The following is a 19,751-nucleotide window of genomic DNA, read 5'->3' as shown; positions in this document are numbered from 1 at the left end:
TTGGGTTACATCATGCATCCACTCCACTGGGTGATCTCTGAGTGACACTTGAGTGCAATTTGTCAAGTTCCTGCAGACCTGTGACTTTCACTTTCTTTTTCTCCAAGTTTGGGATACAAATAACCTCTTTGTGCGCTTTTTCTGGGAAATCATGTGATAATGTGTGTAAACCATCTAGCCCACCATCTGGCAAAACGTGGTTGCCATAGCAGAAGTGAAACTCGGGGTTGGGCGATGCCAGTTATCACCTGTTGTTGCTGTGTGCTGTCATGTCAATTCCAAGTCATAACAACCCTATATGACAGGGTAGAACTGCCTCATAGGGTTTCCTACGCTGTAATCTATGGGAGCAGATTGCCAGGTCTTTTCTCCTGATAAACAGCATTTTACTTGGAACCATAATTAATGCTCATATTGTTAAGTGCCGTTGAGTTGATTTTGATTCATAGTCATCTTTTTATAGGGTTTCTGAGGCTATAAACCTTTGCAGGAACAGAAAGCCTCATCATTCTCTAGTGGGATGGCTGGTGGGCTCAAACCACTGACCTTGTAGTTTGAAGTCACTGCTTATCCTACTGCTCATAGAAACTGTTGTTGTTCTTGTTGTTAAGTGCCATCAAGTTAGTCCCAATTCATAGCAACCCTATATAGGGTTTCTGAAGAGCAACTGATGAATTTGAACTGCCGACCTTTCAATGAGCAGTCCAGTGCTTATCCTACAGCACCACACCAGAACTCCACTCATGGAAGTGGCACTCGAGAAATCAAAAGACGTATTGTATTGGACAAATCTGCTACAAAACACTTCTTTCGAGTGTTAAACAGCAAAGATATGGTTTGAGGGCTAAGGTGCACCTGACACAAGTAATGGTGTTTTCAGTAGCCTCATATGTATGTGAAAGCTAGACAATGAATAAGGAAGACTGAGACTTGTTGTATTTGAACTACTGGTGCTGATGAAAAATATTGAAAGTACCCTGGAGTGCTAGAAAAACAAGCAAATCTGTCTTGGAAGAAATACAGTAAGAATGCCTCTCAAAAGAAGATAGTGTATTTAAGACATGTTTTTAGAAGTGCCCAGTCCCTGGAAAAGAACTTCACGCTTGGAAAAGTAAAAGATCAGTGAAAACGAAGCAAGACCCCAATGCCACAGTGGGCTAAAACAGAACAAATGGCACAATATCAGACAGCCTTTCATTCTGTTGTGCACAGAAATGCTATAAGTCAGAGCAGACTGAACAGCACCTAACAACAACAACAAAGAGCTGGTGGGTTCAAAACCTTGACCTTTCAATTAGTAGCCAAGACTTAACCATCAGGACTCCTTTAGTACCACCTAATTCTCCCTAAATCATTCCTCTATTAGCACTGGAAGATCTTTACAAGGGGCATTCCGTGCACTGCCTCTGCCACCACGTCTCCATCTCATTCATCTCATTCCCCTTAAGACCAAAAGATTGGCACTGGCCTCAACCCCAGACCTTAGCCAGGAAATTGGAGATATGTTTCTTTAGGAAATAGTCATTTTATAAACCCCTCATTGCTTTGTCAGGAGAAAGATGAGGTTTTTGGATCCTGTAAAGATTTACAGATGTAGAAACCCTACATGGTATAGTATGAGTGGGAACTGACTCCACATGACACAACCAATCAGCATTGCCTTGTGGAGGGTAAAGTGCTAATAAGAGCAGCTCCATGTATTGAGCATTTACTACGTGCCAATCACCAACTTCAGCGTCTGATGCAGTCCCTTGAGATTATATTACTGGCTCCATTTAAAAAATGGTTAGGAGAACAAACAAGATGGCAGAACCAGTAGAAGTACAGTGAGAAGCTCCGTCAGCAATAACACAGAATAATGGACCAAGCAGACTCAGGGGATGGTGCCAGAACTCTGAACCACATATAAAGGAATATTTAGAAGGTTGGAAAGCTACAGCTAGGGGATTTGTAGCAGAAACAAGAAATCCATTGCATTTTAATTCAAGATGCTCAGCTGCTCCTGAAGCCAATATCTTGGGAAAGACCAAGCAGGGGAAGGATCAGAGCAACCACGGACGCCTGACAGAACTGCGGAGATAAAGGTGTAGACATTCTTTTTTTTCATTGGTCTCTCACTGTCTGCACACATCCATTTTGGTGACTAGAGGGGGAGCCTGAGCTAGTGGACAACCCACCCCCAATCCCAGATGGTTCTATTATGCATGTGCACAGATCTCCTTGAAATTTAAAGTGACAGTTTCCACTTAAAACCAAACAGCAGTGCAAAATGGCCACAGCCAACCCGGAACTGTTTATCACTAGGAAAAAGGCCTGAATGGGGATTGTGGAGGGGGACAGGCAGACCAAAAAGGAAACAGGCCAAAAATTAAATCCTGAGTTACATCACAATGACCAACAGTGGCATCTTGAAATTTCTCCGGAAGAAGAGTGAAAAGCCCATCTCCTGATCACATCTACCTGGGGCATTCAGAAAGTATAAAAAGTACCAAAATACACACCCATCTAAGTATTAAGGCCACAGATAACCCCTGAATATGCCCAAAAAACAGAAACAGATGACCATATCAGTACATATCCAGAAATGAGATAAAGTGAGTGAGGCAAATGAGCTGGAAGTACACCTGTACTCCATACTGGAAGATGGACAGGCTTTGGAAATGCCTGAGAAGGAATTCAGAAAAAGTTATTATAAAATGTATCAAAACACTATACACTGGAGCTGAGAAAAATAAGGAAGAAGTCAGGAAAGCATTACAGGAATAATCAAATAAGACAGATACAGCATTGGAAACAATTCAAAACTTACAGAACGAGGTCCAAATGATTAATAATAGAATATCAGAAATAGACAATACACTGAAAGGGCAAAGGAATAGAAGTGAAGAGATAGAAGTCAGAACTGGTGAGCTAGAAGATAAATCTCTCAACACTACTAAGACAGCAGAGCAAGTACAAAAAAGGATAAAAAAAATATGAAGATGGTCTAAGATTAATGTTGGACAACATGAAGAGGAATAACTTAAGAATTATCAGCATTCCAAAATAAAAGAATCACACAAGTCCGCAGAGGAAATTGTTGAAGAGCTTCTGGAAGAAAATTTCTCTAACATCCTGAAAAGTGAAAAAAATAAGCATTCAAGAAGCTCAATGAAGCCCAGGAAAGACAGACCCTAAAAGACAATCACCAAGACATATCAAGCTCTCCAAAATCAAAGATAAGGAGAGAATCCTGAAAGCAACTAGGGAAAACAGAAGTGTAACATACAAAGGCAAGCTAATCAGATTATGCTCAGATCTCTCAACAGAAACCATGCAGGCAAGAAGGCAATGGGGAGAGATATATAAAACGCTGAAAGGAAAAAACTGCCAACCAAGAATCCTTTACCCAGCAAAGCTGTCAATCAAATATGATGGTGTAATCAACACATTCCAGAATAAACAGAAGCTAAGGGATTTTGGCAAAGCCAACCCTGCTATGAAAAACATCCTAAAGGATGTTCTGTGGACTGAGAACCAACAAGAACAGACAGCAACTAGAGAATGACGTAAATGACAGCATCACCCTGAACTCAATCGACAAATGGAAGAGTCAAGAACAGATTAAAATTATAAGAACAGAGAATCTGGGAGGTCAATCTATGATCAAAGCAATTACAATGTGAAAGAAGGTAAATACAGAGGAACAGAGATCCAGATGGTGAGAAGGTCAGGTAGATTACAGGATAAAATAGACTGTTTTAAATGGAGGGAATAGTTAAGGTAACCACAACAGTGGGGTTGGGTGGGGGGTTTAGTTCAGGTGTTGGGGAGGGCAATAAACGAATGGGTAGAAGGTGGAAGAACAAGATAGATAGGGGAATGCTAAGAGAGGTTTGCATGGCCTAAGTGGGACAGAGGTAAATAGTGATGCATGTTCAACCTTGGAACAACAGGGCTCTGTGATATAGGGATCTAGTCATAGTTTGAAGAGGGGAAATAATATTAAAATGCTTGACTGTCTTATGAATATTGGTTTCCCTTGCCTTCTATTGTAAAATAGACACTTGAGTGGGATAGAAAGGAATGTTGGGAAACATGATTACAGAAAACTTGTAAGCCCATCTTCAGCCTATAACTGATTGAAATACCTCAAAGGGGTTCTAGAACTTGCCAGTGAAATAGGCCTCTTGCAAAGCTTTTGCAGAGTATAAGGACCTTAGGTAGAATCCTGAGTCCCATCCACAACCTTATGAGGTGAAACATTCCCCCTAGCAAGGACAAGCAGACCAGCCTGGAACAGCTAGAGCAACAGAAGATACATCTTCAAAGAAAGATCAGGAAAAACCCAAAACAAAAATGTCAGCATGACTGGCTACTACAAAAATAAGCAAGCTGTTCACCAGGAAGTCATCAAGGCAAGCAATCAAGTTCCTTCAGGACAAACTCCCCTCTAAGACTGAAACTCAGAGGGAACACACAAAGAGGCATGTAAGTTTGCTGGCGACAACATTGGTCTAATGGTGAGTGGAAAGGGGTAAAGGCAGCAATGAAGAAATGGGCTGAGTTCAACCACAGTCCATTGACTACCATTGACCTGGAGATGAGAGAAATAAGAGGAAAGCCTGTTTGGTCTAATGTGTGGTGAGACCTGGGGACACTTGAGCCCATGAACAAGGACATAGCCACAGAGGGCTAGAGCTGAGAGTGAAGCATCCAGCTGATATGAAGTGAGGAGAGATGCACAAGAACAGCCAAACTTGCAGATAGTACCCATTTGACCTAGCTTTGATGGCTTGATAATCGGAACTCGACTAGAGGAAGATTACCAAAAAAATAATTTTAAAAAATTTTTTTTTTTTTTGGTTAAAGGAAACAGCAGTAAATTGCTACAATTTGATGAACCTGACCTATACTCTGGAGGTAGTAACTCTAAATACCAACTGAGAGGGAAGGAGTCTTCACATCAAGTTTCAATGCTATCCCTTCTGTACACAGGGTAGATAGGGACAAGTAACGTAGACATTGGCTACCTAAAATGAAGGGGCAATAAAGGCACGAAGTGACTGGCTTACAAGGTTTCAAGAGAGAGTTTAGTTTAAGAGTATGTTGTTGTTGTTAAGTGCTGTCGAGTTGGTTCTGACACATAGCGACCCTGTATAGGGTTTCCAAGGAGCAGCTGGTGAGCTTGAACCACCGACCTTGCAGTTCAAGAGGCTTTGCGGTCTGGTGCATTAACCCACAGTGCCACACCAAAACTGAATAGTTTTCATCCTGTCTAGATGGGTCTGGTGAAAAGAAATAGGGATAAGATTCGTATAATTCAATAGTGAATAATTATTATCATGACTAATTGAGACTGCCATAATTGTAAAGGTAGAAGTTTTATAACAAAACCAGGGTAGTAGTTAATCTAACAGTCCAGAACAGAGGACCCTAGGACCATCAAGGGAGAAGAGCACAAGCAGAATGTGGGACCTTATCCAGAGAAGCAGCGACACCAGAGATGGAGGCAGAGATGGGGACATGGAGAAGGGGAATGGCTGAGGACTCTAGACTCATGGAAGAGACGGATAAGAGCTGGTGGGCAGAAGGCAGATTTGCAGCATGTGCCCTTCGGAGGTGTAAATTACTATATATGCCTGAATGTTGTTTTTGTTTTGTTTTGTTTTAAAAAAAGCTAAAGTGAATAGAGACAAATGCTGTTAACTGATGGTACATGGAGGGGATTATAATCATTGTAATGAAACAAGGTTTATGATTTGTTGAATGTAAAACTGATGATCTGCCCTGTAAACGTTCACTCAATCCACAATAAAAACCTTAAAAAAAAAAAAAAAGACACAATATGTAGAATAACATGACTTTCTAGTTTTCTCAGGATATGTGGTGCTCTTTACATATTGGCAAGTTAATCAAGCATTAATAACATTCTTGTCTTTCTCTCATATTATACCTATTTATTATAATATGTGTAAACAAATTAGGTAGCAACATAAAATGTGGCACACTAATTTTTTATGTGTCTGTGTGTACATTCTTTGTTAAAGGCAGTCTGGCTCATGTTTACTCCTCAGAGATTTTATAAAGAATATTAATGACACGAATAATTGTAGTAAAAACTTTGTGTGACCAACATTGATGTTACTTTTAAGTATCAGTATCTTAGCTCTTTGCCACAGTTGCCTTTTGCCATTGAACCCTATTTTACGGAAGTGATAGGCTGTCATATGTAGGGTTTATTTCTATTACTTCTTTTGCAGCTTTAATTTATAGTCTATTTTTAGGGCCTTCTTCTCCTTTTCATATATTAATTTTGATTCAAACAAATTAACTAATAAATCCTAGTATTATTTTTTAAATTAACTTCAGTACACATGTATTTAAAAAAATGTATTAAAGGTATATATACATTTAAAATTTTTTAAAAATGGTTAGACCCAGGCCCTGAAAGCTTGTCCTAGACAACATTCTTCCCTCTCTACAATAAAACCTGTGCCTCTTATGAAGGATCAAGGGGACAATTTTTAGTGTTCTATTTTTGTCCCCCCTCCCTCCTCTATCCTTTCTGCTAAAACTTCTCTGTCTCCTACTCCTAAGTCCACCCACCCAACCACCATAGAGAAGAGATCAAGAGGTCTCTGAAGCCAAGACCAGCCAGACCAGACCAATACTTGGGGAAGTGCCTACATTAGTTCTTTACTGCTGTGGCCAACCTGGCTCCCCCTCCCCAGCCCTTACTTCTAGTCAACATTCTTCATCCACCCACCCTTCTGCCATGCTCTCCCATCCCAGAGGTAAGCCCTCACCTTGGTGTGCCAAAGTCCCATCCCCCAACTGAGAGCAGTGTTTTCAGCTTCCTGTTCCTGTGATGTGGGAGAGAGGGTTGGTAAGCTGGGTCCTCATACCTGAAGGCAGCTGCAGCTACCATTCCTTCCCGTCATTCCTTTAGGGAATTTGGGAGGTGGGGGTAGGAAAGGGGAAGGCAAGTAGAAGGAAAGAGGGAGGGTTTAAAGGGTGGTTGTCTGGCACGGAAGAGAGAGAAGACATTCAGGCAGAGGCAACATTAGCCCAAACACAAGGAGGCAAGAAAGTACTGGGGGCACTTACCAATACAGAGTTCTTAAGTAGGGGAGGAGGCCTCAGGAGCCACACTGAAGAGAAGGTTGGGGTTGGAAGAATCAGAGAAAAGTGGGAGAGAGCACGAGAAGCCAGCTTAATCTATACAAGGAAAATCTGGAAATATGACCTACCCCCCCACCCCCACAAACACACATTCCAACAGAAACACACCTCTCCTTAAGCTTGTTGAACTCTGGGTAGAAAATATTCTCATCCTGGGCATTTTTTGCAATAATCTGGTTGTCTTTCATTGAAGCAAATGCAAATATCAGGTGGGTGCAGAGAAAGGGGTCCAGGTCCTGGGGCAGGATTGAGGCAGTGTTTGGTCGACTGTATGCCCAGTTGGTGAAATAACACACTAGTTTGTGAGCAGCATCTGGCCGGAAAGAACACACATTCATTGACAAAGACCAAGGAAGTGGGGGGCACTCAGCTCCCACTGAACCCCTGCTCAAGAGTCCAAGCCACTGTAACTCCTTCCCCCACCTTCCCCAAAAGTACCCTGAGATCTAGGCTCCTTCCCCTCTACTGTGCTCCTAGAAGGGATACAAAGTCCTGGTGCTTCAGTCTGGATCCTGATACATAGTGAATGACTAGACATCCTCTGTTGACCTAAATGGTATCAGTCATCCAAGACCTAAGAGCCAGGGCAGGGTGGAACTGCATAGGATGCTTAGCACGGAGGACCTCTCAGCCAGAGAGTCTCCCTTGCTCTGGGGAGAACACAATTTCCTTACCGTTGTGGTGTGCCAGTCCAAGAACCAACCCTGCAAGATACAAAAGGAGGAATGACACTAAGACACATGTGCACAGCCAGAGTAACAATCCACAGTGCCCAGCCCAGTCAGGCTGCCACTCGGAGACAGACACACAAATGAAGGGCACATGTCAGTCACTCATTCTCTCATCTCAAAAACCAGGCAAGTGGAGCCAGATACAAGTTCCTTTTCATGCAAATACACATAATGAGCACACTCACAAACATTGCACAGGGACATCAATTTGTTTTGTTTTGTTTTTACATCCTGGCAAAAGATTTAAACCAGTAGTACTTTTAAACACCCGGGCTCCTCCATGAGAGGTTTAATTGCACAATTTTGTCTTATATAATCAGGTTTGAGAACCATGGTCATTCCTCCCTGGACACCTCTGACCCTACACCATGTCCCATAATAACTAATAACTAAGTTGTTAGTTGGAGTTCTGGTGTGGCGCTGTGGGTTAATGCTCCAGACTACAAAGCCATTTGAACTGCAAGGTCAGTGGTTCAAGCTCACCAGCTGCTCCTCAGAAACCCTATACAGGGTCGCTATGGGATGGAACCGACCTGATGGCACTTAACAACAACAACAACAAGTTGGTAGTTGTTATCAAGTTGGCTCCAACTCCTGGTGATCCGTACAGCAGAAAGAAACATGATCTAGGCCATTGTGGCAGGCAGTTTATTCTAAGTGCCTTCCAACCTAGAGGACTCTTCATCCAGCACTGTTTTGGACAATATTCCAGATAAATGAAAGGTTTTCATCCAATGAAGGGTTTTCACAGGCTAATTTTCAGAAATAGTTCACAGGCCTTTCTGCCTAGCCTGTCTCAGTCTGGAAGATCTACCGAAACCTGCCCACCATGGGTGATCCTATTGGGATTTTGATGTTTCTGCATCATAGCAAAATGCAAGCACCACAGAATGACAAACTGACAGACAGGTGGTAGTGTCCCATCCTACATCTACTTAATCCAGGCCCCCTGAGTCCCAGGTTGCTCTTTCAGCCACTAGAGACAAGAAATTCAAGAAGCCTGGTACCTCCTAAACTGTGATACAATGGAAGGTGGGACATGTTACACTCACCAACCCAAAGCAGCAGCCTCCTCATCTTGAAGGTTTGACCACTGGAAGGTTAGAGCTTGAGCCCCTTTATACAAGCTTCCCTGTGTACATGCACACACACACCAATGCCAGAGTTAGTGATTTATAAGTCACACTGACTCCGCCACCTCCTGTCCTGCTGATCCAGCCTATCGATAGATAGCTCTCAGAGCCAACAACGCACCCACTCTGGACTGGCATTGAGTGGGTGTTCACCTGGGTCGTATCCAGAGAAGGGCTGTGTTCCTGAACCCTTCTTTGATATTCAGTTCCTCATCCTGGTAGTCTACCTGCCTGGGCTGAGTATTGAGGAAAAACACTGCCTCATAGCAGTCAGTCTGTTGCGATGAGACTATTGGTTAGGGAAGCAGGGTAGTACAAAGTTTCAAAGCCCTAAATTTGAACTCAGGGAGGTAAGGTTTGAATCTCAGTGTCAGCATTTAGCAGTTTTCTAGGGTAAGTCATTTAACCTCCTTAAATTTCTATTTCCACACTTGAACTTTAAACTTTAAATTTCCACAATTTCCACTAAGCCTATTTACCTTATAGATTCCGTAGAGATTAAGAAGATACTGTATGAAAAATTCTTAGTACATGCTCTTTTAGTATATAAGGACTTATAATATATAAGTCCTGCTTATAATAAGGATTCAATGAATGGTAGTTGTAATTAGGAATACCAAAAGGGATGCCCATTAAGTAGGGTTCTCAAACTTAAATGTTGACACTCTCCAGGCAGGTCACGTAAATGAGTCAAATATACACAGCAAGACAGTTTGTTCTTCAATTTATTATAAGAGTAATTGCTAAGCTCAGTGATAAGCTTCAGCCGACATGGAGTCTCATGGCCAGGAGACAATAGAGATGGGTAGGAGCCAGGACAGCACTTCTGAGCAGTCATGTATGGAAGCAGACCCAGTGTGAGTAGATTGTTGGATTTCTCAAGAGAAGACAAAATCTGAAGCTAAATCAGTGTTTGAGCCAAAATATGAGCCAATGGTGAGAAGGTGTCAGGAGCCTGAAGAATATGATGAGTAAAATTCGAGGCACCAGAGAGCATGTTTTTTGAAAACATAAAACAAAATAATATGAAGGATGGACAACATAGGCCTGTGAGCCAGATGTTTCTGTGATCTATTATTAGTCTCCTTTTTCCTACAAACAGTTTCAGGCCCTGGGTAGGCCCCATATTTCAAGGTCTGAATCTCAATCATGGAGGACAAGAAACCAGATGTTCTCAATTATGTAATATGACCATTTCTCAGAGACTGACCCTGTCTGTCATCTAATCCACATGTTTCTAAGGCATTAAGTGTCAATATTATATAATAATATTATATATTACAAGGAAATAATGATGATTCAAAATTCCCCTAATCTCTATATCCTTCATTGCCAGTATGAAGAAACCACTCAAGTCCTTTTATTATTTTCTAACCAACAAGTTGTTTTGAGATAATGGAATAAAAATAATAAATGGTATAGAATTTAGAGGTAGAGATATTTTACCAGAATCCTAAGAAGACCTGTTGAAGTATCCCACCAACAAAGATGTATCCCCATTTGTTAACCCATCTTTGCCTTCCTTTGCGTATTCAGCAAATATTAATTGAACATGTGGTATATCAGACCCTGCTAGGCACTCTACATACATCGATGATCAAGATACCATTTCTGCTCTCAAAGAGCTTATCTTCTGGTAACAGGATGGATGACATACTCAAAGTTGGCATGTCTATTTATTTGGTGGAGAATAGTATGATGGGTGCTGTGGGAGAAATATTATTTTGTTGCCAAGCAGACTCGAGGTCCAATTCCTGCTGTGTACCACCACTAGACCATTTGATTGCCACCTGCATGCTCAATGCCACCCTTCATATTGGGGGCTAATATTAACCTGAATCAAGAGATTATTAAGCCTCCTGAGACCAACACTGACACAGACTTGGCAAGCAACTTGTACCGTTGATTAGATTAGCCCTGGTGAGGTTTCTGATTCTAGTGACCAACTCTCATCCCTTTCCCAGTTCCCAATCCATGAGCCCTAATTCATGCTTCTGTGTCTTTGCTTTGATTTTGCTTCCTTTTCTGTAAACTTCTTGGCATACAGTTGGCTCCTAGAGTCTTTCAGTCTTGCTAGGCTTCCTCCATCCTAGGCCTGGGACTTGCTGGCTGCCTTTCAAAATATCTTTGATGAGGAATACCTGAATCACTCTACTTCTGCGTCTCCCCTTACCCAACTCCCTGACACCATTTCTCATTGCTGACTTTTTTCTGCTAGATCTGTGTCCTTCCCCCTAGACTCCTGCCAAGGGCACCAGTAGAAGTCATTCTACTGTGCCTAAGAACCTCATTCATCTGTGCCTAAGCCAGTACTCTGGGGTCCTATTCTGCTTCAGTGAACATGACCAGATTCATTCTAAGACCTGACCCTTCTGTACTTACAGAAGTGATTGATGATGCTGAGAAGAATGGCAAGATACAATGGGTGCCCAGGAATAACCTTTGCTACATTCAGGGATGACTGTGCCAAATAGTTGATAACAATGACCCTCCATGTATATGACAGGTGATGAATAGTAAAATACTGAAGGGGATTATGTTAAAAAATCAGTGTGCCATGTCGTTCTATCTGCTTTCAACCCCTCCTCAAGTGCTAGTTGTCTCTCACACACGCACACGCACACACACACACACACACACACAAGACAGCCATTACTTTTTACCCATGTTTTATTTTCACACACTTGAATACTTGAAAAATATCCCTTTCTGTTCACACAGAGTTAAAGACATTTACAAATGCCTTTTTCTTGGGTCACTGAAGAAATCCCACAGCAGAGGAAACCCTCCTTTACTTTACAGCATTCATCTAGATGAAGGCAAGAACACAGAGAGGAAGGGCTGCTTTTGTAATAAGGCATATGACCAAATGTGGATAAAATCATAAAAGTGTGACTTGAGCAAAATCAGTTAATTGAATAAGTATCCTAAGAGAGTTAACTATTGATCAGCATAATTTGAAAGAGCCTTTTCTAGTCATCTTTAAGGAGCCCTGGTGGTGCAAGGGTTAAGTGTTTGGCTGCTAACCAAAAGGCTGCTGGTTTGAACTTATCCAGCTGCTCTGCGGAGAAAGATCTGGAGATCTGTTCCTATCAATATTACTGCCTAGAAAACCCTGTAAGTCAGAACTCAACTTGATGGCATCCAACGATATCAATCATTTCATTTTGAAAGTAAAAGGGGTAAAACTAGCATTTCCCAACATTTGGTATAAAGATGATTTTTGATTGTGTATGAAGGAAATTTGTAAAATGTTTACATTTATACTGTTGTTATTAAGTTCTATCTAGTCAGTACCGACTCATAGAAATCCTGTATAGGATCTCCAAGTTGCTGCTGGTGGGACTGAACAGCTGACCTTGAGGTTAGCAGTCCAGCACTTATCCTAGAGCACCACCCAGAACTCCAGAAAAATCTATACTATCATTTAAACACATAATTTCATAGATGTCATTTAAGTAAAAAATGGAGTGTAAATATTCAAAGTGATGCAGGTAGTGCTATTTGCTTAGTCTCTTCAGAGGGCATCTTGGCACCATCACAATCTAAACACACGTTTCCTACGATCCAGCAATTTCACTTCAAACTTCTACAATTCAGCTATCTTTGCCCAACTACATAATGAAAGTATAGGCATTGCAGCTTTATTGATACCAACAAAATTCTAAAAACATTTTTTTATTAAAAACCCAAATGACTCAGTGGTTGCCATTTAACACCAGTTAAATATATTACTGCACATCTGTGAACAGCCCTTTGCTTGTTCTTTCAAGTCAGTGGTTCTCAGTCAGGGGCAATTTGCCCCCTAGGAGACATTTGGCACTGTCTGAAGACTGTTTTGGTTATCACTACAGATAAAGAGAAGGAGGGAATGGTGAACTGAAGGCATCCAGTGGAGAGTCATGGATGAGATGCTGCTAAATATCCTACAAGGCATAAGACAGACACTAACAACAAAGAATTATTTGGTTAAAAATGTTAGCAGTATTGAGGGTGAGAATCCCTAGTATAAACAGAGTTGTTTTCTTTTGTTCTTGTCCTTTTTTTTTTTTTACAGTTTTATTGTGAATTGAACGAATGTTTACAGGACAGATTATCAGTTTTACGTTCAATAAATCATATTTTGCTTCATTGCAATGATTACAATCCCCTCCAAGTACCAACAGTCAATAGGGTTGATCTCCTTTTTTTGATGTTCACGTACAAAACAGAAAATACACATTCATTTAAATGTCCAAAGGGCACACTTTACAAGCCAGCCTTCTGTCTGCAGGCACACTTAGGCCATGGGTCTAGTGTCCTCAGCTGCTCTATCTCTCTATGCCATGGCCTCTGCCACTGTCTCTGATGTCACCACTTTTCTGGTTAGGATCCTACACTCCATTCATGCTCTTCTCTCTTGCTGGTCCTTGGGTCCTCTGTTCCTGAAATTAAACATAAACCACTCCCCACTTTTAGTTACACATTTTCTACATTTTCAGTTGTGACACTCACAATTAGTCCTGATAAGAATTACACACAAATGAATATTAAAATCCTATCCCCATCCTCCCACACACACTTTCACCAGACACATCTGGAAAAGAGGAAACTATTCAATGGAGATTCTACCTTACTCCCCTTGTTCTGAAAATAAGCACACTCATGAAAGCTTGTAAGCCAACCGCTTCGTGCCTTTGTAGCCCCCATTTTTGATAGCCAATGTCTCAGTTGGAGTCTTGGTGTGGTGATGTCTGAGTTGCCTGTCCCTGCCAACCCAATGTACTGAAGTTTACATTTAGGTCTTTAATCCATGTTGAGTAAAATTTTATATATGGTGATCCTTGCTATGTAGAGTCTTTCCCTTTCAGTTGGAATTTTACCCTTGTTCCTGGTATTACACTTCTTTACCTTCATCTGGTTGAGTTCTGGTCAGCAAGTCCAAGCTATGTCAAATGGATACTATTTGCAAGTTTGGGAGTTCTTGCATGCCTTCCCCTCTCTTCAGACCAGCTGACCACTTCACTCTCAGCTCTGGTCCCCAATGGCTAGGCCCCATGGGTTCAGAAGTTCACACACCTCCCTAAACATCAGACCAGCCAGTCCTTCCTCTTCTTTCTCTCATTTTAGGGTCAATCAGTGTTATGGAATTCACGTGGCCAAACTCAGCCCAGGTCCTCCCTGCTACATTTCCTGCATTTTCACTCACAAGTATACCAGGGTAGTCACCAGCAAGCATACTAGACTGCTCATGTGTTCCCTCTGAGTTTCAGCCTAGAAGGGGGGTTACCATGATGTGCTGACTTCTCTTGCCTTGATGGCTCCAAAGCAAACAGCTTGCTTGTCTGATTTTGGGGGTGTTTTTTGCTGGTCTTTCTCCCAATAATATCTTCTGTTCCTCTAGTTGTTTTGGGTTGGTCTACATGACTTTCCAAATGGGAGTGTCCCATCTCAGAAGGTTGGGGGGGGGGTGGCCAGGAGGGACTCAGGCACCTTATTTCCCCTCCTTTACCTAGTCCATCTATGTCTGGTTCCCTATACCACAGAGCCCTGTTGCTCAAAGGTTGTGTACACATCACTTTTTGCCTCTATCCCATTTAGCCCATGCATACTTACCTAAGTCTTCCCCCGATCTTCCTTGTTCATTTATCCCCCCTCCTTCTTTCTGTGTATTGTCCTCCCCTTCCTTGCATATTGCCCTACCTGTCACAGAGCTATTATGTGTCTACCCCCTAACCCATGAATTGCTGGCCCCTCCCTGGTTTCCATCAAAGAATTTTTTCTTTAGATTAGAAAGCTTTTCTTAAGCTTTTACCATAATGGTCTTATACAATATTTGTCCTTTGGTGATGGACTAATTTAACTCAACATAATGTTCTCAAGGTTCATCCATGTTATGAGGTGTTTTGCAGCTTCATCATTATTCTTCAAGGTAGCATAGTATTCCATTGTGTGTATGTACCAGTTTGTTTATCCATTCTTCCATTGATGGGCACTTAGGCTGTCTCCATCTTTTTGCTATTGTGAATAGTGTTGCGATGAACATTGATGTGCATATATCTATTTGTGTTCTCTCTTGTATTTCTTGTGAATATATATCAAGTAGGGGAATTGCTGGATCATGAGGTATGTCTATTTCCAACTTTCTGAGGAAGAGCCATACCATTTTCCAGAGTGGTTGAGTCATTTTACAGTTCCACCAGCAACTAGAAGGGTCTCAGTCTCTCCACACCCTCATTAGCATTCCTTGAGCTTTGTTTTTTAGAACTTTGCTGTAAATGTAGGTGTGAGATGATATCTCATGTCCCATTGTGGGTTAATGCGCTGGGCTGCAAACTCATTTAAACCACAAGATGGGCAGTTTAAGCTCACCAGTTGCTCCTCAGGAAACTTTTACAGAGTTGCTACAGATTGGAACCCACTCAATGGCACTTAACGACAACAACAACTAATGATAGTGAACAATTCTTTGTAAGTTTGATGACTGCCTGAATACCTTCCTCAGTGAAGTGTCTGTACATGTCCTGTACCCATTTCTTAATTGGGTTATTTAACTTTTTCTTGTAGAGGTATAGTTGTTATTGTTGTTGTTAAGTGTCGTCAAGTCGATTCCAACCCATAACAACCCTGTATAGGATTTCCTATAAATTTGAGAGATTAGTCCCTTATTTGATATGTCATTTCAAAAAAAAATTTCCCAATCTGTGGGCTCCCTTTGTACTCTTGGTGAAATCATTAGATGTACATAAAGATTTACAGCCTCAGAAACCCTGTGCAGGGTCACTATGAGTCGGAATCGACTCCACGGTACTTAACAACAACAACAACAACAACATAAGTTTCTAATTTGTAGTACGCCCAGTTACCTACTTTGTCTTCGATTGTTTGTGTGTCTTTTGTGATGTTTGGTAGTCCATGTATGCCATGTATTAGAGCCCTTAAGTTTGTCCCTATTTTTTCATTGATGACCTTTATAGGTCTGGGACTTATATTTAGGTCTTTAATTCATGTTGAGTAAATTTTTGTATATGGTGACAGATATGGGTCTTGTTTCATTCTTTTGCAAATTGATTTCCAATTTTGCCAGAATCATTTATTGAGGGGACTATCTCTTCCCTATTTAATGTATTTTGGCCCTTTGTCAAATTTCATTTAACTGTTTGTGGATGGATTTACTTCTGGGTTCTCAATTCTGTTCCATTGAGCTATGTATCTTTCATTGTACCAATACCAGGCTGTTTTGACCACTATGACCATGTAGTAAATTTTGAAATCAGGGAATATACCTTCATCATTGTGTTTCTTAAGAAGTACTTTGCTTATCCAAGGTCTCTTTCCCTTCCATATAAAGTTCATGGTCATTTTTTCCATCTCTTTAAAGAAGTCATTGGAATCTGGTTTGGGATTCTATTATATCTGTATATTGCTTTGGGTAGTTTTGACATTTTCGCAATGTCCTGTTTATTTTAACACAAGCATGAGAGCATATTACTGCTTAAGTCCTTCAACACAAGATTTAAAATGTAAAGAAATGGTTTCATCTATTACATCATAAGCTCTTTTAGTGAAAGATCCACGATAGGTTTATCTTTGTAGTACCAGAACAATTATCGGGCTTCACACATGCTCAACACCTTGAAATACTTATGAATGAATGAATGAATGAATTGGATAATGAATAATTTTCCAATAGTTGCTCGATGGTTAAATGGTCTGCTTTGGGAAAGACTTAGCTTAGAAAAAGCAGAGCCAAGGGAGGAAGAACATCAAGGCTTAAAGACAGATACATCTGGGTTATTATCTCAGAGACGTTAGACAGTGTATCTGGAAGTGACAACAATGACACATTTCTAGAAAGGTTTTTAGGGACTAGAGATTATAAATGGAAAGTAACCAACCAACCAGTTGCTGTCAAGCAGGTTCCTACTCGTAGTGACACTATCTGTGTTATAGTATAACTGTGCTCCAGGTTTTAAATGGCTAATATTCCAGAATTAGATCATCAGAACTTCTTTCCAAGCTGGCACTGAATAAACTTGAACCTCCAAACTTTTGGTTAGCAGCCAAGCGCATTAACTCTTGGTACCACCCAGAAACTCCCTGAACTCATAATGGGTACTCAAAAAACTGGTAGTCATTGTTGTTACTGTTTCTGCTGCTGGCTGTTATCTTTCCCTAGTAAGATCAACATCTAATAGTATTGAAATGCCCAGCAGGTTGATACTAATGGATACTTGATGTCCCTTCCTATTGCTAAGATTATTTATTGTCCTGAAAGTAATTCATTCATTCATTAACTTATCCATTCAACACATATTGATTGGACTTTAGTGGAGTAAACAAAAAATAAAACCACAGCAATAAAAATATAAGAATGTAACCTATATTTACATATATGATATCAGCTAGGGACTTTCAAACGCTGATAAGCGGCCCGATTCATAACCAGTACTCTACCAGAGCTCCTTCATCATCTTCATAGTCTACTAAAAACATGAAGGGTGAGGGGTCCTGGTGGAGGGTCATATTTCACAATGCAGACTTCTACCAACTCCTGGCTCCTTCCCCATTGTCTCTTTTATCTCTCCCACTCTAGAATAAACCGAAAATTCATCCCTAATTTGCACTAGTTGGGTTCTATACAGAGAGCAGTCACTATCTACACCCAAGCAGGCATCAGAGTATTTTTTTCAAACAAATATTATACCCCTCAAATATTTCTGTGATGCTGTGGGTTAGTGTGCTTGGACTACAAGGTCAGATTGAATCTCAAAGTTGGTGGTTCAAGCTCACCAGCTGATCTATGGAAATCCTATACAGGGTTGCTATGAGTCAGAACTGACTCAACCACACTTAATAACAATAGCAAAAGAAGAATTTCAGTGCTAAGTGTTAAAATAATTACTTTTCCTCATCTAGTTCTATTCTTTATAAGAATTATTAAGAAAACACCAAGGAGTTTAGAATTTCTGATCAAAAGGGAGAAAATGTGGAACAGAATTTCAAATTCTCATAGAATCCAGACATTCTGGAGTCACTGCGACTGGAAGAACCCTGAAACTATTTCCCTGAGATAATCTTTAAACCTTCAACTAAAAATATCCCTCTAAGTTTTCTTTAAAACAAAGGATTGTTGTTGTTGTTATTGTTGTTGTTGTTGTTAGGTGCCATCAAGTTGGTACCGACTCATAGCGACCTTACGCACAGCAGAACGAAACACTGCCCGATCCTGGGCCAGCCTCACTACTGTTGCCATGCTCAAGTCCATCGATGCTGCCACTTGGCCAATCCATCTCATTGGGGGTCTTCCTCTTTTTCTGTGACCCTCTACCTTACCTAACGTGATATCCTTCTCCAGCGACTGCTCCCTCCTGACAATATGTCCAAAGTATGAGAGATGAAGTTTGGCCATCCTGGCCTCCAAGGAGCACTCTGGCTGCACTTCTTCCAAAATGGATCTATTGGTTCTTTTGGCAGCCCATGGCACTTTCAATATTCTCCTCCAACACCATAATTCAAATGTATCAATTCTTCTACGGTCTTCCTTATTCACTATCCAGCTTTCACATGCATATGAAGTATTGAAAATACCATGGCTTGGGTCAAGCACACCTCCTAATTAGTAAATATTGTATGGTTTAAGCATTATGCTTTTTTAAAGAACTGTCTATATGGAATCAAATTGATGGCAACACCATGGCAATGGAAATTGTATATCAATGGAGGAGGAACAATTTAGAAAAAGAAGGATGAATGAATGGAGGCACACCTTGAATTAGAATGGATGAACTGTACATGTAGAAATTGTTGAGTTGTTATATATTCTACCATCTATATTCTCAGCAACAACAAAAATAAAATAAAGTATATCTTAAAAGGATATTTGAGGACGATTCGTGTAGGCAAGTAATAAGTAAAGTAGGGCAAACCCCACAGGGGTACAGAGTTAGGTGTTAATCCACCTTGAGTTGTTCTTTTCTCACATTCCCAGTTCTGCAGTTGGGTTCTCTGGACTGATCCCCAGACTAGAAAAGTGCAACTCTATGGTAGCTATTCTTCATAGGCCAGATAAAATAGGAGGGAAACTAGATCCTTAAGAACAAAGACAAAGTGGCAGTCAGGTGTTTTGACCTGAAGCAATCTGTGTTTTATTGTTGCTGTGTTTAGTGTCGTAAAGTCGATTCCAACTCATAATGACCCTGTATAGGGTTTCCAAGGAGCAGCTGGTGGGTTTGAACTGCCACCTTGAGGTTCATATCAACCTTGCGGTTATCCTACTTATCCTACAGAGCCACCCCAGGACTTGTATTCGTGTTGCTGTTAAGTGTTGTTGAGTCAGTTCTGATTCATAGCAACCCTACATAGGGTTTCTGAAAAGCATCTGGTGGGTTTGAACCACCAACCTTGCGGTTCAAATTGCCATTGCGGTCCAGTGCCACCCCAGGACTCCTACAGTGATCATTAAGTGATGGTGAGTGCCCAAGAAATGCAATTAAAAAGCAGTCTACTAAAGTGAAGCTAGATATATACCCACTGCCATCAAGTCAATGCTGACTTTAGTGACCCTATAGGACAGAGTTCTATATTGTATTGCATTAGGCGAATCTGCTGCACAAGACCTTTTTAAAGTGTTCAAGAGCAAAGATGTCAGCTTGAGGACTAAGGTGCACCTGACCCAAGCCATGGTTGTTGTTGTTGTTGTTGTTTTTTAATTTAAGGTTTTTATTGTGGATTGAGTGAAAGT

General features: G+C 40.9%; 1 protein-coding gene across 1 annotated transcript in view; it reads right to left on the bottom strand.

The window, feature by feature from the left end:
• Positions 1-8,972, bottom strand: part of OVGP1 (oviductal glycoprotein 1, 120kDa) — a 26,223-nt gene extending 17,251 nt beyond the window's left edge. Inside the window, exons 1-4 of the mRNA XM_006865995.1 lie at positions 8,948-8,972; positions 7,839-7,868; positions 7,273-7,477; positions 6,789-6,845 (exon numbers count right to left, since the gene is read on the bottom strand). Coding sequence (XP_006866057.1) covers positions 6,789-6,845; positions 7,273-7,477; positions 7,839-7,868; positions 8,948-8,972 — 317 coding nt within the window. The remainder of the gene's footprint in view (positions 1-6,788; positions 6,846-7,272; positions 7,478-7,838; positions 7,869-8,947) is intronic.
• Positions 8,973-19,751: the final 10,779 nt, after the last annotated feature.

The sequence above is a fragment of the Chrysochloris asiatica genome, unplaced genomic scaffold (genome assembly GCF_000296735.1).
Source record: "Chrysochloris asiatica unplaced genomic scaffold, ChrAsi1.0 scaffold00085, whole genome shotgun sequence".
In the NCBI taxonomy this organism is placed as follows: Eukaryota; Metazoa; Chordata; class Mammalia; order Afrosoricida; family Chrysochloridae; genus Chrysochloris; species Chrysochloris asiatica.
The sequence above is the reverse complement of the archived record's forward strand: the minus strand, read 5'-3'. Positions and strand labels throughout refer to the sequence as shown.